The sequence below is a fragment of the Ammodytes marinus genome (genome assembly GCF_949987685.1).
Source record: "Ammodytes marinus genome assembly, chromosome: 22".
NCBI lineage: Eukaryota > Metazoa > Chordata > Actinopteri > Uranoscopiformes > Ammodytidae > Ammodytes > Ammodytes marinus.
Window position 1 is genome coordinate 15,064,581 of NC_137226.1, and position 18,066 is coordinate 15,082,646.

The 18,066-nt window shown below is 41.6% G+C and overlaps 1 protein-coding gene across 2 annotated transcripts in view; it reads right to left on the reverse strand.

The window, feature by feature from the left end:
* LOC307268612 (kinesin-like protein KIF21A) overlaps nucleotides 1-16,560 on the reverse strand; it is a 40,258-nt gene extending 23,698 nt beyond the window's left edge. For both annotated transcript variants that reach the window (XM_080051315.1, XM_080051314.1), the window contains exons 1-2: nucleotides 16,213-16,560; nucleotides 912-1,134 (exon numbers count right to left, since the gene is read on the reverse strand). In XM_080051315.1, coding sequence (XP_079907441.1) covers nucleotides 912-1,134; nucleotides 16,213-16,256 — 267 coding nt within the window. In that variant the 5' untranslated portion in view covers nucleotides 16,257-16,560. The remainder of the gene's footprint in view (nucleotides 1-911; nucleotides 1,135-16,212) is intronic.
* Nucleotides 16,561-18,066: the final 1,506 nt, after the last annotated feature.

The following is an 18,066-nucleotide window of genomic DNA, read 5'->3' on the forward strand; positions in this document are numbered from 1 at the left end:
AACAAAAAAATGCTTATGTTTGTATATTTTTCCACGTCTGTATCGTCGGATTGATGCCACTCTCATCTTGCTTCTTCAAACAAGAGCAGTTAAAGTGTTAAAACTAACTAACTTTACTGTGCAAAACATGAAAATAGGGACAATAGTAAGTGAACGAGTGTTTCCCCCAAAATGCCCTACTATTCCTTTAAACTGCCATGCTGTCAGAGGAAAAGGCTGGCCTCTCGTCTGTGTTATTTCTCTTAATTGTGTTTTCGACGTTGCTCTGGTATGAGGTGAAGCAATCTGTCCTCACCACTGTGCTTTGGTTGGGCAATAAAAACTCCCTCTCTCTATACCTCTACACCTCTCCAGGGCTAATCTATCAGGGCCAATTGGAAGCAGCGGTGGCAGGAGCAGGTTGGAACACGTCAGCTGATAGTGTGTATTGACAGAGCCGGTGCAGCTGCTAAAGCCTGTTCACTCCCACAGCCTACACCGCTCCTCTGTTAAAATGAAACCAAATCGGCTCCATATCTCAGGTCAGGGAGGAAGTAGGTCCATCCCCCTCTCGAGCCATCGCAAAGTCCAAAAATGTCAGAGAATGTGAATGCGAGTGTTTTTTAAAGTGTAGATCTAGTATCAAAAGATTTATTTTTTGTCTCCTTTTCTTTTGTGTATATATGTATGTATAATATATTATCTTTCTCTTTTTCAAATTGATTTATTATTACTTTCTTTCCCTTTAATATTGAGCAAAAAAATATGTATAACATTTTTTGTAGGATGCTGTAAATGTGAACAATAGCATAGTAAAATGGCAACCTATTTTTGCATCCTACATATTATATATCACCATTATTATAATTTTTAAGTATTTTTTTTTAGAAAAGAAGACAAAAAAGTAAAAAATGCCCATTGACTTGACCGACCTGTCCGTAGGCAAAGATGGTGGCGTTGTAGCCCTCCAAGCAGCCCTCGATCAGCTTCTCAGTGCAGTGTGTGTAGACGTCTTCCTGCCGGCTGTCCATGTCAAACACATGGTCGTAGGTGAAGGCCTTGTCCTTACCCAGGAACACCTGGGGCTCCCCGGGCATCACATACGTACAGATGTGACAGCCCTCAATCTTCTCTTTAGACAGCTGAGGACGGATCCTATAGGAGACAGACAGAGACAAAAGAGACAGTGAGATTTAGAACTGGCCATTACATGGGCCTAGATTTATTGCTAACTCAGCACAACTTTATGCGTTAACCCTTGTGTGCAAAGCTGAATGGCACATTTGCACTACATTTTTTTTGTTGCATAAATCATGGACACAAACCCTCAGCTATCACATGTAATACTATTTCATGTATTCAATACACAAACAAAACTTGAAACTTAAACTTGAACTTAAAAGAAAGATCAGGGCATTAAATGGCAAGCAGCAGCCCTGTCGTAAAAAAAGAAAACCCCGACAACCTGAAATGCTTTTGAACATTAGCACTAAACACTAAGTACATCTGAGGGCTGATGGGAGTGTCGGGTCGTAAACCAAAGTGATTATGGCGCTAGATGAAAAGTAAAGGGATCGCCAAAGGTTTAAAAGTTTATCCTGAGGGGGGAAAATGAACCTCTGCACAGAATTTCATAGCCACCGATTTAGTAGTTGTGGAGGGGGAACAACATACTGACACTGGGATAGACCCAAACCATAAATTTAAAGTCACAAAACTTTCCAGAATTTTGAGATCTCTGAAGATGTTTGTTGATGCATGTGTTAGGTAAAGGCAGAGCGGAGCTGTCTGTGCATGCATCCAGAGCCTCATCAAGAATCTATCTCATACTTGAATAAACACGATTGATTATTACAGGTATGATGGTAGAAATGTAGCCGAGCTGAAGACGATATTTTGAGCTACAAGCAGATGAGTGCGGCTACTGTGCGGCCTGTGTGTGTGTGTGTGTGTGTGTGTGTGTTCGTGTGAAAGACCACGCAGTGCCGGCACACTCTCCAGCAGGCACCATACACAGTACAGTGCCCTCACTGTTCACTTGAGAGTGTGAGAGGGAGCTCTGGGTAAACAGACCCACCCTGGATTTCGTTAAGGAAATCGCCATATTTGCTTTAATGTCAAAAAGAAAACACACTGTTACTACATCATTTCCTCCCACGATGCACCTCTGCCTCTCATCACTGAACTCACTGTCCATCTGAAGAGGAAGCCAAAATAACGGAGGCAGACAGAGGAAATGCTTTGACGTAACATTAAACTAAACTAAAGAAAAGAAAAATAATAATAACCAGGACACCTGAGAATCTCAGTACAGTATCGTTATAAATGGCTGCCATTGTTGCTCTGGGCTGGCAGGCATTAACTATGTGTGAGTGTGTGTGTGTGTGTGTGTGTGTAAAGATGTGGCGGTTTGAATGCAGTTTGTATTCACTTGCACGAACACTTGCGCGTGTGTTCACGGACTTGAATATTAAAAAAGCACTGTCACATTCATCACGGCAAGAGTCCATATAACTTCTGAATGGCCTGAAAGGAAAGTCTCAGTGTGTGTGTGTGTGTGTGCGTGTGTGTGTGTGTGTGTGTGTGTGTGCGTGTGTGTGTGTGTGTGTGTGTGTGTGTGTGTGACACAGAGAGACAAAGAGACGGATATAAAGCAGAAGAACAAAGGCAAGGCAGTGAAAAAGGAAAGTAAAAGAAAGTGAAGCTACAGTAGCAAATATCCACAGTCATTGTGTCAATGTGTGAGTGTGTGTGCGCGCGCTTGAGTGTGAATGACATCAGATCCCAGCTATTTAGCAGACTCTATCTGGGATTACAGCCCTGATGAAAGAAAGGGCAGAGCCAGTGATCCAGGCTTGAGGACATAAACAGTCCTACCTGCAGTAACTGTACACCTGCACAGGCTTATGTGTTATGGACTGCACAACTGCCCTATCAATACATTGCCATAGGTCATATCAGCAATGTCTTTCAGCAAGGCAATTTTGCTTTTAGATCGCTTATTGTGTTTAAAGTATCTGGCTTTGACTGTGTCTAAATACCATAACAATAGTATAGGCCTAGTTGAAGTGCAAGTTAGCATTTACTAGAAAAAGTATTGCAAGGTAAAAACCCTTAATAGTTCATACTTCCATTGTCAAAACATAAATTAAAATGTATTCATTATAAATATTTAGGTAGAATTCAACTCTGTTCACAGTTGTTTTTCCACACTAAAATATGTCCATTGTGGGCCATTGTGTGTGAGTACGGACAGAGGGATTATTTGAAATCACATGAATGGTTTTATGAAATTATAATAGATTACCGGTATATCACATTTTTCAAATTCAATGGAGCAGAAAAAAAAGAACTGTATGATTAACTATAATCTTTGTAATAATCTTTTGAGCTATTACAATTCCGAGTTAGCAAATAGTTGCCTGCTTACACATCCAGCAGACGCAAGTCAAACCTTTCAGCTTCGTTTGGGTCTCTCCACCAACCACTGTGGGAGGTATATGGCTAAAATATTAGCTGCTACATGCTACACTATTCACAAGGTAGTCGCTAACTTCGTTTTCTAAATTGTGGTGCTAACCATTGGGCTTATCAGAGCTTTTTCTGCTGTTGCAAACAACAGTCGTCTTCATTATCATGACACAATGATGATGAGAGCTAAGAGAGTCGACCAAAATCAATTTGCCAGCTGTTGTGGAGCAGAAAAGACCTGCAGAGTCAGGTGATAATTCACATAGAGCTCTTCAATACGTCATCTGCTTCACATTACTCATAGTACTTTGACCAACTGTTCATATGAAAAAAATAAATTAGCGTAGCATTGAGTTTTAAACTGTTTGTAATAGATGTTGTTAAAGGAGTGGTGAGGTCATCTGAGGAGACTGTGATTCAGTGGTAGGGTGGTTTAGGCCGGGCATTACAGGAGTGAATCTGCATTAATCCCTTTGGCCACCTTCCCGAAACCTGACAGAGAACCATTACTGTAATCCAGAGTAACAATGGAGGCACTCACTGCGGCCTACAGCGGGGGCATTAAGTCACTGGGTAACTGTTCACTTCGGCAAACTTAAAAAGAGTGTAACGAAATATGGACTCCGACATGAGACGTCAGTTTTAGAAAATGTCATATTGAGTGACTCATTATGAAATAAGTCAACAGTTGCTCATTTGCTATAGAAATACCCAAGGGAAAAGGCCTGTATTACTGTAGCGCCATCAAGAATAAATGCTCAGTGTATCTGATTGTGTTCATCTCCACAGTGTGATGCAATGCTTGTTTTGTGCGGTTCAACGACATCCCCAGGGCCCTCCATACAAAGAGGGACCAAAGGGTGGGATAACGGGGGACATGAATGTCTGAGAAAATGTAAGAGAAAGAGATAAAGAGAAAGAAAGAAGGAAACTGGGCACAATGGCTACAGCCCAGACAAAACACTGATGCCAATCTGCGCATTAGGAGGCCCTCCGCTAGTCCATCCAGTCAAACAGACCTATTACTGTCTGCGTAATGATGCCCTTTCACATAACAAGACCATCAGACTCAACTGATTAAGCCTTTAGAGACTGCTACTATTCTTCCTCACTCATTTCTTGACAATATAAAGTGCTACAAGGCCACCATATTTAAGACTTTGGCTTGTCCCATCAAACAAAACCTCCTGCAATGACTCATTCTATTATCAGAATTGAATTTATGAATTAAGTCTATAAGAGTCATGTGATCAAATTATGGGAGCCATCAGGATGTCCCCTGTCCCAGCCAGTGGAAGTCTCAGATGTACATGCTGCCCTCTCTTCACACTGCCCTAGTGAATCTTTGAATGTGGTATCTCTTTAAACACCCATGAATCAGAATGATACCGTTAACTTAATGATGTTTTTTAACATATAATGTTTTAGCAAACAAAAAATTGCCAAGAAGCACCAATCTAAAATCTTATTACGTATTGGTAGGTGGATATTTGGACCTTTGTATGGGACAGGGCTGGCTGTTTCCGGCAGTTTGCACTATTTTTGCACTTTAAGTTAGCCTTTTACTGTTCCCAATGCATTTAATGGATAGATAAGAAAGTGGTACTCTGTAGAATCTATCTTAATTTTCCCAATAAAAAGACAGTTTTTGCTCAGAAAATGCTTACATTCATCAGTGGTCGTAGGACCCTGAACTCAAGTCTGTTACCTTTTGCCTTGATACATAAAAGAAAGGCTAGTTTCATGTTGTATAGGCACACCACTTTATTTCACTGCTGCGTACACACCCTACAATCATTTTGATTAATCAAAATAATGAAAGCAAATATAGAAAGTCATTCTTAAAAACCTATCTTTGTAAAATGGGAAATATGCAATATGATTATAATAGTGTATTCAATGGGTTAAAACTTGCAAAAGGACTGCCTTCACACGGTTGGTTTAATCCACGCTGTGCATCATGTCATTTCTGATGGTGTGTGTAACAGATCTCAAATAGATAGAGTTGAAGTATGTCAAAGCATTGCAATAAGGATGTTTGAGCTCCGTGGCACAATGGACCTCTATTTGTATTCACAACTAATACAAGTTCTGGCACCGCACACACACACACACACACACACACACACACACACACACACACACACACACACACACACACACACACACACACACACACACACACACACACACACACACACACACACACACACACACACACACACACACACACACACACACACACACACACACACACACACACACACACACAGGCTAACTGTAAACAGGTGAAGGATAAGCTAAGGTGTGAAGCGTGTCCTGCCCGTGTATTATTAGTGTTAACTGACTCTGGCTGTGATTATGATCTGGGAGGCTTTTACAATGTGGTTCAACCCAAAACACTCTCTTTCCTCCTGGCTGAATAAGGGCTGCCCTTACAGCGCTAATCCACCTTCTAGAGTGACACACGCAAGGGCTCCTCAAAGACTTGCTTCTGCAGGAAATTCAACTCCACCGCTTCCTAAACCGGGAACAACCATGCACTCATGCACAGGGTGAAGCATGCCTCAACACTTTCATACTCTTGTACATACATCTTCACTGTTTTGGGGAGTTGTTCACTAAACATAATTAGGGCAGTGCTTGTGTAACTCAATTATGCAGCAGCTTGATGATCCGCCAGGTAAAGTCAGAACTGGTTTTTGATTTAGGGCGTGCTAATTTGTTTTGTAAAATACTCCTCCCATGGATTGTACTTGTTGTGTAAGCCTATACTAAAGTGAGAAGTCAGGAAACCCCTTTTATAAATATTACTAAATAGCAAATTTGAAAACCCCAATTCAAAGATCTATACACACACATGCATCAAGGCCCCCCAAGGACAAGTGAACAGCTTTGTGTAATAACTGCACAACACGATAATGTGCTTTGATAGCCTGTTAGAGTGAATGTTAAGAAGAAAACTACCGTGAAGTTCATAAGTGGAGGGGATTACAAGGGTTACAATTATATTTGCAGAAGTAGCCACTTCACACTTTAAAATGAATGTTTGCGTATTGCGTTGTTATGTAACTGGGATTTTGAAAAGTGTGAGAACGTGTGTTAGTTCAAAGCTAACCCAAAAGGGCTAATAGCCTAGAATATGGCACAAAAACAATCCTGATTTTAAAAAGAAAGGAAAGGAAAATAGATACAGATAGTTACATTTTGCTCAAGTTTTACTGACAGAAATTGCTTGAAATATACTCAAAAATATCCGTAGTCGCTGTCTTACCAAGAGTTAGTTGATAGGATTGATACATCACTATCTTGGCTGTCCGTCCAAATTGCAGCTAGGGCCAGAAGCCGTATAGCTTACCTGCTAACCCAAGCTAATAGTCTCCTTCCCTCACCCCTCACCTGACTCTTGCCTAGGAAGCAAATAAGCATATATTTCCCAAAATGTTATAATAGCATAGATGAAAACTTCTATAAATTATTCTCTTCAATGTCAAATAAAAAGTAAACACATTATCATTACAGTGGCGAATGAAGAAAATGTTTGCGCTAGTGCTCTGATAGCTTGTTAGCTTATTGCCAGAAGTCCATATTAGCTTCTAGAAATAAATACTAACTGTACTAGCTTGCTGTTTATTCTAAAGTACTGGAAACTTAAAAAAAAAAACTATTTTAAATTATTATTTTAAAGTTAATTTTAATTTCTTTAGGTTTTATCCAAAGGGACAGTCGAATAATGTCTTTGTTCAGTGTTTGACTGAAAGAAACTTTCAAGAGGAGCCTTTGACTGGCATTGACTGATGAGAGGAGTTTAGAGATGATGTGATACACTTCACTGAAGCCTCCTGAGAGATGAGATGAGAGGAAGAGATGAGAGGGACGCAAACACACACACACACACACACACACAGTATAGTAGTCCATATATACCTACTCAAATACACACACACACACACACACATTACACTACCCAGACACAGAGGGGCTTTGTCGGCCTCTCCCCATGTGACAGGTCCTCATAGGCTCCTGCTCTCAGTCTCATTACAGCGATTACAGTGACAGCCTGAGAAACAGTGGGCTCCTCAAGCACACACACACACACACACACACACACACACACACACACACACACACACACACACACACACACACACACACACACACACACACACACACACACACACACACACACACACACACACACACACACACACACACACACACACACACACACACACACACACACACACACACACACACACACACACACACACACACACACACACCTAACAAGAGAAAACCCAGACATCATGGGCCGTCACCAGGATTTTGACGTAAATTGCAAAGAATCTGTGAAACTTTAGAAGGCACTCGGAGTGATGAAAGTTAAAAACGTCAACCGGCTTAAGAGTTCACTCTAAGAACCACAAATCATTTGAGTGAGGTCTCCTATTCAAACACAAAACCTTTCTCTATAATAGGATCAAACAGACATTCCTGTATGACTCTGCCCACTCCACAAAATTGCACAGCTCTCTCTTTATCTGAAAGAACTAATAACTGCACATATCTCGTTTTATAATATTTTTTGGACTGTATATTTCTATATATATTTTTGTATTTATTCGACTTGTAAAAGTGTTACTGTATGTTTATTGTTAGGCACCATTAAAGCCACAACTAATTCCTTGTATATGTGAACGTATACTTGGCAATATACTTTTCTGATTCTGACATGACTGCAACATCTTGGATACTGCCTACACACTCTTATTTTAGAGGCCATTTTGGACTGTGATCCTTCCAGAGCAGTTCCATACCATCCAAATAAACAAATCCATCAGTATGAGCTTTGCCCTTTTGCTGACCTCATCCTCATGAGAGGAAACAAGAAGTGAGGAGATGCTGATGAGTCAGTCAGTTAGCACGGTGCTGCTGATCTCATCCTTCCCGAAACATGGCCTATCAGATCACATGGTGACGTCACGGCAGCCAATCAAATCACTCCATAGAGACACGGTCGATCACTCTGCACCATCACAACAAAGCCTTATGTTTCATTACTACCTCACACATCTTTCTCAGCAATGTCCTTTTTGTCTTTGTTTGTCTTTTAGTGTGCAATTGGAAAACCATGGCAGTGATTCAGCATAAACAGGGATGGAACATCTGAGCCCACAAGGCAACAGAGACAACAAGACTCTTTTCTCCATATTTCACACTGCTACCACAGACACTGACTCATCACCTGACATCATCATCCTGTATGCTCACATAATATTTGGATCTTGCAGTCCTTAGAGGCATTAAGCACGTTGCAATAAATGACCAAAATAGAGGTGTTTGTCTAAATATGTTTGAGATTTTAAAACACAAACATGTTTTAAAAGCACTTTATGTTGTGATGTTGTTGTCTAACATGTCTCCCTTGAGGATGAAACTCCATGTCCAAATGAGATTACTTGAATAAATAAAGGTTAAATATCAGTTCTACATTAAAGCCAAAGGGCACCATTGAGTCGAGAATCCATAATGCCTCGGTCCAGGCAGAGAGTTGATTATGCCTTCTTTTCTTTTGCATATATAAGTAAAAGTAAAAGTGTAAAACATGAGTTGAAAAATGAGCTCTCAATTCCTAACAGAAAAAGACAGAGTACCAACAAGCATAGTTCTCTATCACAGCATTAAAGACCCACTGAGGCCAAGCAGCTGAAGAATGTCAAGAGTGTTTTGATGTAGATATGAGTGGACTGAAGTCCTATGAGGTAGCTTAACAGTGGGCTGATGACAGTGATGCCATCCAACAGAGGTCAATGAGGAACGAACTGCACACGCACGCACGCACGCACGCACGCACGCACGCACGCACGCACGCACGCACGCACGCACGCACGCACGCACGCACGCACGCACGCACGCACGCACGCACGCACGCACGCACGCACGCACGCACGCACGCACGCGCACACACACACACACACACACACACACACACACACACACACACACACACACACACACACACACACACACACACGCCCATAAAACACATGCTCTCCTGGACCTGTTTTGCTCATGTTACTGTGACAAGAGAACTGCAAACACTCAGATTTCAGAGACACACACCAACACACAAGCACACATGCACACGCACGCACACACACACACATGCACAAAGTTATTGCAGCACCAATTCTTCTTCTAGTCAAAGGCCTCTGTTATAAATACGCACTCTATTCAAAAGGAAACATGATCGCATTCATTCACATCCTTTCTTGTGCTTCAAGAATGCCTTCAGGTACACCGCCATAATGTCGTTGTATAACGATATGCACAAACACACACATACAAACAGGCTGTTCTTTTTATAATGCATCAGCCAGCAGGTGCACTTATGTTTGGTATTATTGTGTGTGTGTGTGTGTGTGTGTGTGTGTGTGTGTGTGTGTGTGTGTGTGTGTGTGGACTAGTTTGTATAATACTCGGCCGCGGACTAATGGTCGCCTAAAGCAGGATGGTGAAATAGAAGTGGAACGGAAGGATGGGAATAAACAGAGTGAAATAAAAGGAGAGAAATAAGACCTTGTTGTGGGCAGTAAAAAAAAGAGAAATAAAAAAGTGGTCAAGTCACAATGCTGTTTTAAGTCACTACAACTCAGCAGGGCTGCATTTCCAGTGACAGTCTTCCCATTGTCTAGCTAGCTGCTGGTCCTGACATCAAGGGCCAATTCATTGTATCACTCTCTTCAGTGCACTTCAACCTTAAGTACAGCTTGGCTAAACTCTCAAATCGGGGCACAGACAGGCATATGTGCAGGATTTAGAATCATATTGAAAGATGTCTGGGGGAATGAGATGTTAGGAGATTTCAAATGAATATGTCGTATTATCTACTGAAGTGCTTTTTATTGACTAATCAGATCCAATGGACATAATGCATTTTCAATAGTTTTGGCATCATCTTAAATCTCGACAAACAGAAGACATTTTACAGTGTGACCAGATCAAAATGATTGGTATACTCACTATACATTTATTGTTCTGTTGTTATGATCATGTTATATACAAGCAGGCCCTGGTTATTTGTGCCAACCAGTATGGGTGCAAAGTGTTGCTCTTTACAGTACATTTCCATTCATTCTCCATCAAGGCTGTATTATGGTTCACAGGAGGTGACAGAGAACTTGAATCTGTCATTTCTGTCAGAGCCCAGCGTGGCACTGGTGTGACAGAGGGGCGTACGGGAATGACTCCAGGAAATATCTGGGAAGGGTTCAGATGCGTAGAGTGAAAAGACAAAGAGTGTTTTCCTGACTCAGCATTTAGTCCCCCCCCCCCACTCCCAGTCCCAACCCTCTTTCTCTGTTTTGTTACTTAGATGGCCGACTGACCCGCGTCCATTCACAAGGTCAACCCCACACACACCCCGCCAGCCTTGAAAGGGAACCCACAATTACTGTGGTGATGACAGCTAAAACAAGCTGCTCTGGGGAAAATCCGGACTGGGGTCACCGATCACAGCTACAACTGCTTCCCTGGGCCAAAGGTGGCTGGGCAGGAAGGAGGATGGAGGACGGACACACACACACACACACACACACACACACACACACACACACACACACACACGCTTAAAGGAAACGTTCCTTTTTGACAATGGCACGCATGGGACCCTTGATAAAAATGCAAGGAAAATTAAGCATGGCAAAAATTCTTTCTTTGCATATATTGGCAGCATTGTAGGAAGTGGAAATGGAAAGGTTTGAAATTCAGCTAGATAAATTACAGCTGTGATCTTTTATTAATTAAAAAATCCATATTGAATTAACCTCTGCCTGTTCTATTTAGACAGAAGTTATAGCACATCTCAGTGAATGCGAGATCACATGGCAGCAGCTGGCAGATGGCTTGCAGCATGCTTTGCTTTTTTTTATTTGTGTCTCAGTGCACTTGAGTAGCTTTCATGAATATTTATCATGAATAGGCCTGATCAGACACGTGTTTATGTATGCATGCACACTCACACATATGGGCACACACACACACACACACACACACACACACAAACAGAAACACACACACACACACACACACAATATAGCAGCAGCGGGAGCAAAGCCTCTGCCCTCAAACATAATCCACATAGGTAAACTTGTGTCGGACAGACACTTAAGAGGAACCAATAGGAGTTAAACAATCAGGATTTCTAGTAAAGGGGGTTGACTAGTTCTAGTTTGCATTCCGAGTGATTTTGTGATGGATTTAGCATGTAATTACTTGCATATTCACCTTTTTTTGCAATAGTGAAAATATTCAAGTGTTCAGAGATAACTTAACAGTTCAGTGTAGGTGAAATACGTCAGATATGAAGAAGACCTTTAATAAATTCGAGCTCCAGCTTATTCCAAGGGGATATGAAGACATACTATGGGATATAATAAATATGAAAATATGTATAATTTATGTATGTGTATACAGTATATATTACATTTAATAATGATATCCATATATGTCAAACCTTTTAATTCATTAACCCGCTACATGCCCTTCATCATGTGGAAGTGTAGGGAACCTAAATTTACCAAATGAGTAAAAGCACCACATCACAATGCAAATCGAACATTTTCAAAAACACTCACTGTAACCCATCTAATTAAATAAGAAGAGCTGTTTGTTCTAAATTCAACTGTATGAAACCTGATCCCTGCCTGTTGTATACTTACCGTCTGAATTATTAAAGCTGCACTTCAAGGATATTGAAATACTAATAAGTCACCTGATGGCCTCCTTCAGGCACAGACTGTACCGTACCATGACTGACTTCTTAGCTAAATCGTTAACTTCTTATATTGTTTTTGCATGTAATGTGGGACTACATAAACATACCCCAACACACACACACAGATGGGATGTTACATAAGGTAAGAGAGCTTGAAACACGGCAACAAATACACACAGGAGATAACCCAGTAAACGCTGAGCCTGTGTGTGGGTGTGTGTGTGTGTGTGTGTGTGTGTGTGTGTGTGTGTGTGTGTGTGTGTGTGTGTGTGTGTGTGTGTGTGTTTGCTGAAACAAACAGTGCCCCATCTGTATGCTGTCAGGCGGCAACAAACACAAATCTACAATAGCAGATATGTCAGCACAGCATACACTAATAACGTTTAAATAATCCATCTCCAGATCCACCATGAGGCAAACACTTCTGAAGAGCAGGTAGACTTTTATGTGACATCATCTTTTCCAATAATTAATCAAAAGACATCAAATTCCCTGAAAACACATGGCCCTCTGTTTAGGCTCCGGACCCCTTTCTTTCTTCTTCTGCCTGTTACCTGATGATAAAGAAGCATTTCATCACTGTGGACCTGTTTGGATGGGGGATTTGGAACTTGCTAACAGACAGCATTAGCCTCGCAGGCTGAGGCAGGTAGTGGTAGGCAATCCGGTAGACACACACACACACACACACACACACACACACACACACACACACACACACACACACACACACACACACGCACACGCACACGCACACGCACACAAACACACACACACACACACAGCTAACTAAACTATTAGCTGACAGTGGAAGCCTTTCAGATGCTGTAGAATGCAAGTTCGCCACAGCTTTAACACTTCAAAGTAATAAGAGTGTTGCTACGGCAATTAACCCAACCAAAAACATCAACATGAAAATGTGGTCCGACACTCAAAAGGATGAAAGTCAGTGATTTAATTGCAGGTGAAATGTGTGCTTGGCCTTCCAGGGATTATTCAATTGAAAACAATTAAACTTTTGGGGGTGGCGACGATACTTTGTCATCGTCTGGATATGATTTGCTACAATGTACACATTACACAACAACAACAATCATGTTGGTTAGCTAGCGTGGTGTTTACGGAGACAACTTGAGAATGTTGTGTTTACTTTTTTGTCGGTTTGTATTCCTTTAAAAAAGTGTTTGAGGCTAACTTGTTAGCAAACAGTTGCCTACGCACTTTAAGCAGACACAAAGCGACATTATCATTTGTTTGTTGAACCTTCCGTCCACTAAAGTATTCAATGGAATTCAAGTCCTATATTAACTCTCATTTTAGTTATGTTCTTGCTGTTAAACCAACTTCTGAGGGGAAATATCTGGCTCTTTCGCTGCTAAATGCTAACACTATGTTCACCAGCTAGCTGCTAACTTTGTCTTGTGGCTAATTTGGGGTTAGACTGGCAGCTGTGGGTTCTTCTGAAAGTGTTTTCCGTTTTCTTTTCATTTTTCACAAACAACAGCCTCCTATGACTGGAAACAAGGCCAAAGACAGCTGTGAGAGTTTGTCATTATAAGCGACATCTCATATACCGTAGTAGTTGTTTGACCTATTGTTCATATATCAAAATGTATTGGTGTAGCTTTAAATTGATACATTAAAAATGCCTGGGTCCCACTTAATTTTAGTATCATGGCCCTGCTGTAGTGTGTTGTGGCTCACCGGTGTTGCTTACTATAGGACATTTCTTATTAGTAATCATCCTATATGCTACACTCACTCATGCAAAAAGCAGCACACTCCAATTTAAGTTTGTTTTAGAGACAGAGAAGGCGCCTGATGTGGGAGACAGGAAGATTAAGGGGCTTTATGGGTTGGCTGGTAAAGGTTAGGGTAGTTTCAGTGACAGTAAGTGGATGTGCCAGCCCCGTGTGTAAATGAAAGAGAGATAGAGAGATTAGTGACAACATCATTTAAAGTGCCCCAGCTGACTTCGGTGGAGGCTGTGAACTTCTGACTAGAGGTTGGAGATGTTTTCCAGAGTGAAGTAGTCCACTTTTATAGAATCACATCCGATTGATCCTAATCTTTAACAATTCATTTTAGCCGCCCTCACCCAGTCCTTTCATGATGGACAAACATAATCCTTACACCGCTTAGGCCAATAACATGTCTGCTGACTGACTGAACAAGTGCACAGAATAAGGAAAAGAAAGAAAGAAAGAAAGAAAGAAAGAAAGAAAGAAAGAAAGAAAGAAAGAAAGAAAGAAAGAAAGAAAGAAAGAAAGAAAGAAAGAAAGAAAGACGTATGAATGAGTGAAAGAAGGAACCAGCGAATGGTCGACTGGCCATCAATGGGAACGGGATCAAAGGTGGAAACCCAACCAGCAAACAAGACGACAGAGCTCTCCAAATAATTAATGAAGCCCCAACTTTCTAAGAAGAAACCAGAGCAGCTAGTTTCCACTTAGAAAGAGACCAACACACACACACACACACACACACACACACACACACACACACACACACACACACACGCAGGTGAGCTGTTGACGAATAATACAGATCAGGAGGCTACAGAAAGTAAGTGTGTGTGTGTGTGTGTGTGTGTGTGTGTGTGTGTGTGTGTGTGTGTGTGTGTGAGTATTTGATCTTGTGTGAGTGTGATGTTGCAAGCATCAAACTTGGAACAAGACAGCAACTGACTCTGTTCCCATGTTGCACTATGAAGTAAGCCGGACTAATGTGACTTAACAATATGTAATCCTGATGCATGCTGGGATATGCAGGCTTGGCAGACGTGTGTATGTGTTATCTGTGAAGGAGAAGGAAAGAGAGACAGGCTAGTAAACAGTTCTGGGTCAAAGTCTGAACACACAATAACGAGGGAAACATGAGAGGGACGAGCTTTTGTTCTCCGTCTTACACACACACAGCACCTGACCCGGACTTTAGCTGCCTGCCACCCTGTCATGTCTCTTTCTTAATGTCTTTATTGATTTGCTTTGCATTTTATTGTCTCTCTGCTCCACACACACACACACACACACACACACGCGCACGCACGCACACGCACACGCACACACACACACAGCACCTGACCCGGACTTTAGCTGCCTGCCACCCTGTCATGTCTCTTTCTTAATGTCTTTATTGATTAGCTTCACATTTTACTGTCTCTCGGCTCCACACACACACACACACACACGTGCATGCACACACACTAAGACACTAAGAAACCCTTCTGACACACAAACATAACAGCTGATTGACCAGACAGTGACTAGGCCATATCTCAGCTTGTCTGATGATGTGTAACCAGCAGCATGGATTGGCCAAGGGGACAAGGGTCACACATCCGTACAGACAGACACAGAAATAAAAGCATAGTGTCTCTGCCAGTGCCAACACACTCCAACTGGGTCGAACGCAGTCTTAAAAAATAAAATAGAAATTCACAGGGAAATGTTATCGCCCTGTGGCAACCAGACTCCAGACCCTTTGTGCTGCTCTGACAACAGCAGGAGAATACATACACACTGTCACACAAGGCTTTCCCTTGGCCTTAATAATCCCCTTAGAGTTGAGATCCCCCCATTCATAAATCCACAACACTGGCATAAGCATGCAATGTGCAGCCAGTGCAGGACAGGTATTAACAAAAGAAGCTCACGCAGCCTAACCATGAGCCAACACCACTAGTCTATAATTGGGAACATGCAAAGACCTTCAAAATAAAAGCACATTCAAATAAAAAAGGAGAGGTAGCCTATTGTTGGAGGAGATTTGGAGGGATAGGCTACAACAAGAGAGAATGGCTGCATGCACAATAGAGGCATTTGGTAGATAGATTGGAGTGTGTTTACAACTGGCTTAGCTGGATATGCTCAATGACCGAGGATGACCATGTAGAACGAATAGAAAGGCAGCATGTGCACAGTGGTAGCAGGTGTGACACAGAGAAGCATCTTTTGCAGAGGAGGGGTCCGCCGCTGCATCCTTACCTCAGGGCGACGCGCACCGAGCTCTCATCCGGCGGAGCACTCATGTTGACACCGCAGGATAGTCCCAAGCCGTCCGCCAGTAAAAATAGCTCGATTTCCCTTTTTTTCTTTCTTCTCTTGATCCTCTTAAGACGTCAAGACACGTCCCAGTCAGTCCCAGCGAGGCAGGCGCTTCTATCCTGAGCTCCCACCGCACCTTCTCCTCCGCCTAGCGCGCTTGCAAACAGAAGCCATTTTTCTCTATCGCTGTCATTTGTTTGACATTTGTCACAATGTGTTTTGATATCCAGTGGGCAGTGGTCGCCTCTCCGCGGGCATCGTCTCCTCCTCAGCCTCCCCTCGAGGTGACTGTTGGGTTAGTGGTGTGTGTGTGTGTGTGTGAGGGTGCATAGACCGGGCGAGCTGGGATCCAGTAGGCGTAGAAGGACGTCACTAAACCCCGCCCCCCTGAGCTGGACCAATCCGGACCGAGGAGACGAGTCTAGCCACAACGTCTCAAGACGACACATGTAGGAGACAGGTCTAGGGATATAATAACGAAAGGCCTATATGTCTGCAAAACATTCATTTAGACATTTTAATCTACTCATACTAACAATCGACCGTTTTATGAATGTATTTAAAAAAACTTTGGGGGGAAAATATAGCCTATAGGCCTATATAGCCTAGCTGGCCTATATATCATAAATCAACTTCAGACTTGAAGGTGACATCTTAAAAAAATATAGGCCTATATATTTTCATTCCTCGACAAGATTTGTCGCAGAAATACTATTTCTATAATAACACAAACACTAAGTCTCATGACTTTATCAGTTTATATATCTTTATCTTGTGTACATTTTTTATATACCTCTCATTATTCAGCCTACTATTAAATGCCTTGATGAAGGCCGAGCCACAAGGTAGGCTATAACATGCTCCTATAAAAATATTATCATCTGGAACCTACAAATGTAAAACAATAATGTATGTAAAACATATAAAATGCATCACAGTGAAGACAAATGCATTCAGTGTCAGTGTTATTTGAATGTACGTCTGATATTTCCACTACTCTTGATTAGATCTCATGATAAGTGAAGGCTGTTGCAGAATTCAGGTAAATTCACATGGCTATTGACAATGCTGCCATCTCGCGGTTGGATTACTTCATTGCACTTTTGGCGTAATTAAGTCAGTAATGTGCCCTGATGGCCAGCAGATGGCTCTACAGGCTCACCGGTGGTGTCCCCTCCCTACTACAAACGGCTTGTGTACAATATGTACTATATACTGCTTGCTATAGGGCTAGTGTACCATTTTATCTTCGAATAGAACATCATTCAAAGACAAGTTAAACTCAATCAAATAGTTATTATTTTAAGAAGTTTCTGGATCCATTGAACTTTTATCCACTATAAGATGTTTTTCCCCTTCAGAATAAAAACAATAACATACCAAAACACAGGCCAAAGTCACAGGACGGTTGTGTTTTAGATATTAAAGCTATCTAAAATATGTTGTGTTGTAGGATAAGGCCTTAAACTGTGTCGACTCCAGATAGGGTTATGTATGTTTGCTTCAACACTAGAAGATTTCTATTAGTAATCAACATGTCCACACTACACCCTTTGTCCAATTAAGGGAGATGCTCAGAGCATATGAACCTGAATGAACTTAGGAATTCCATTTGTGCCATGAAAAACTTAGGCGAATCTAAGCACTTACTTATTTGAAGGTCTTGAATGTTATAAAAAGGTATCTTACAAAGGAAAACAAAAACAAAAAAAAACACAAGTCCCATTCTCTCAAGTTTCACTGTATCATTTTATTTACAGGAAAAAATACATCTTCATCTTTCAACGTAAAGTG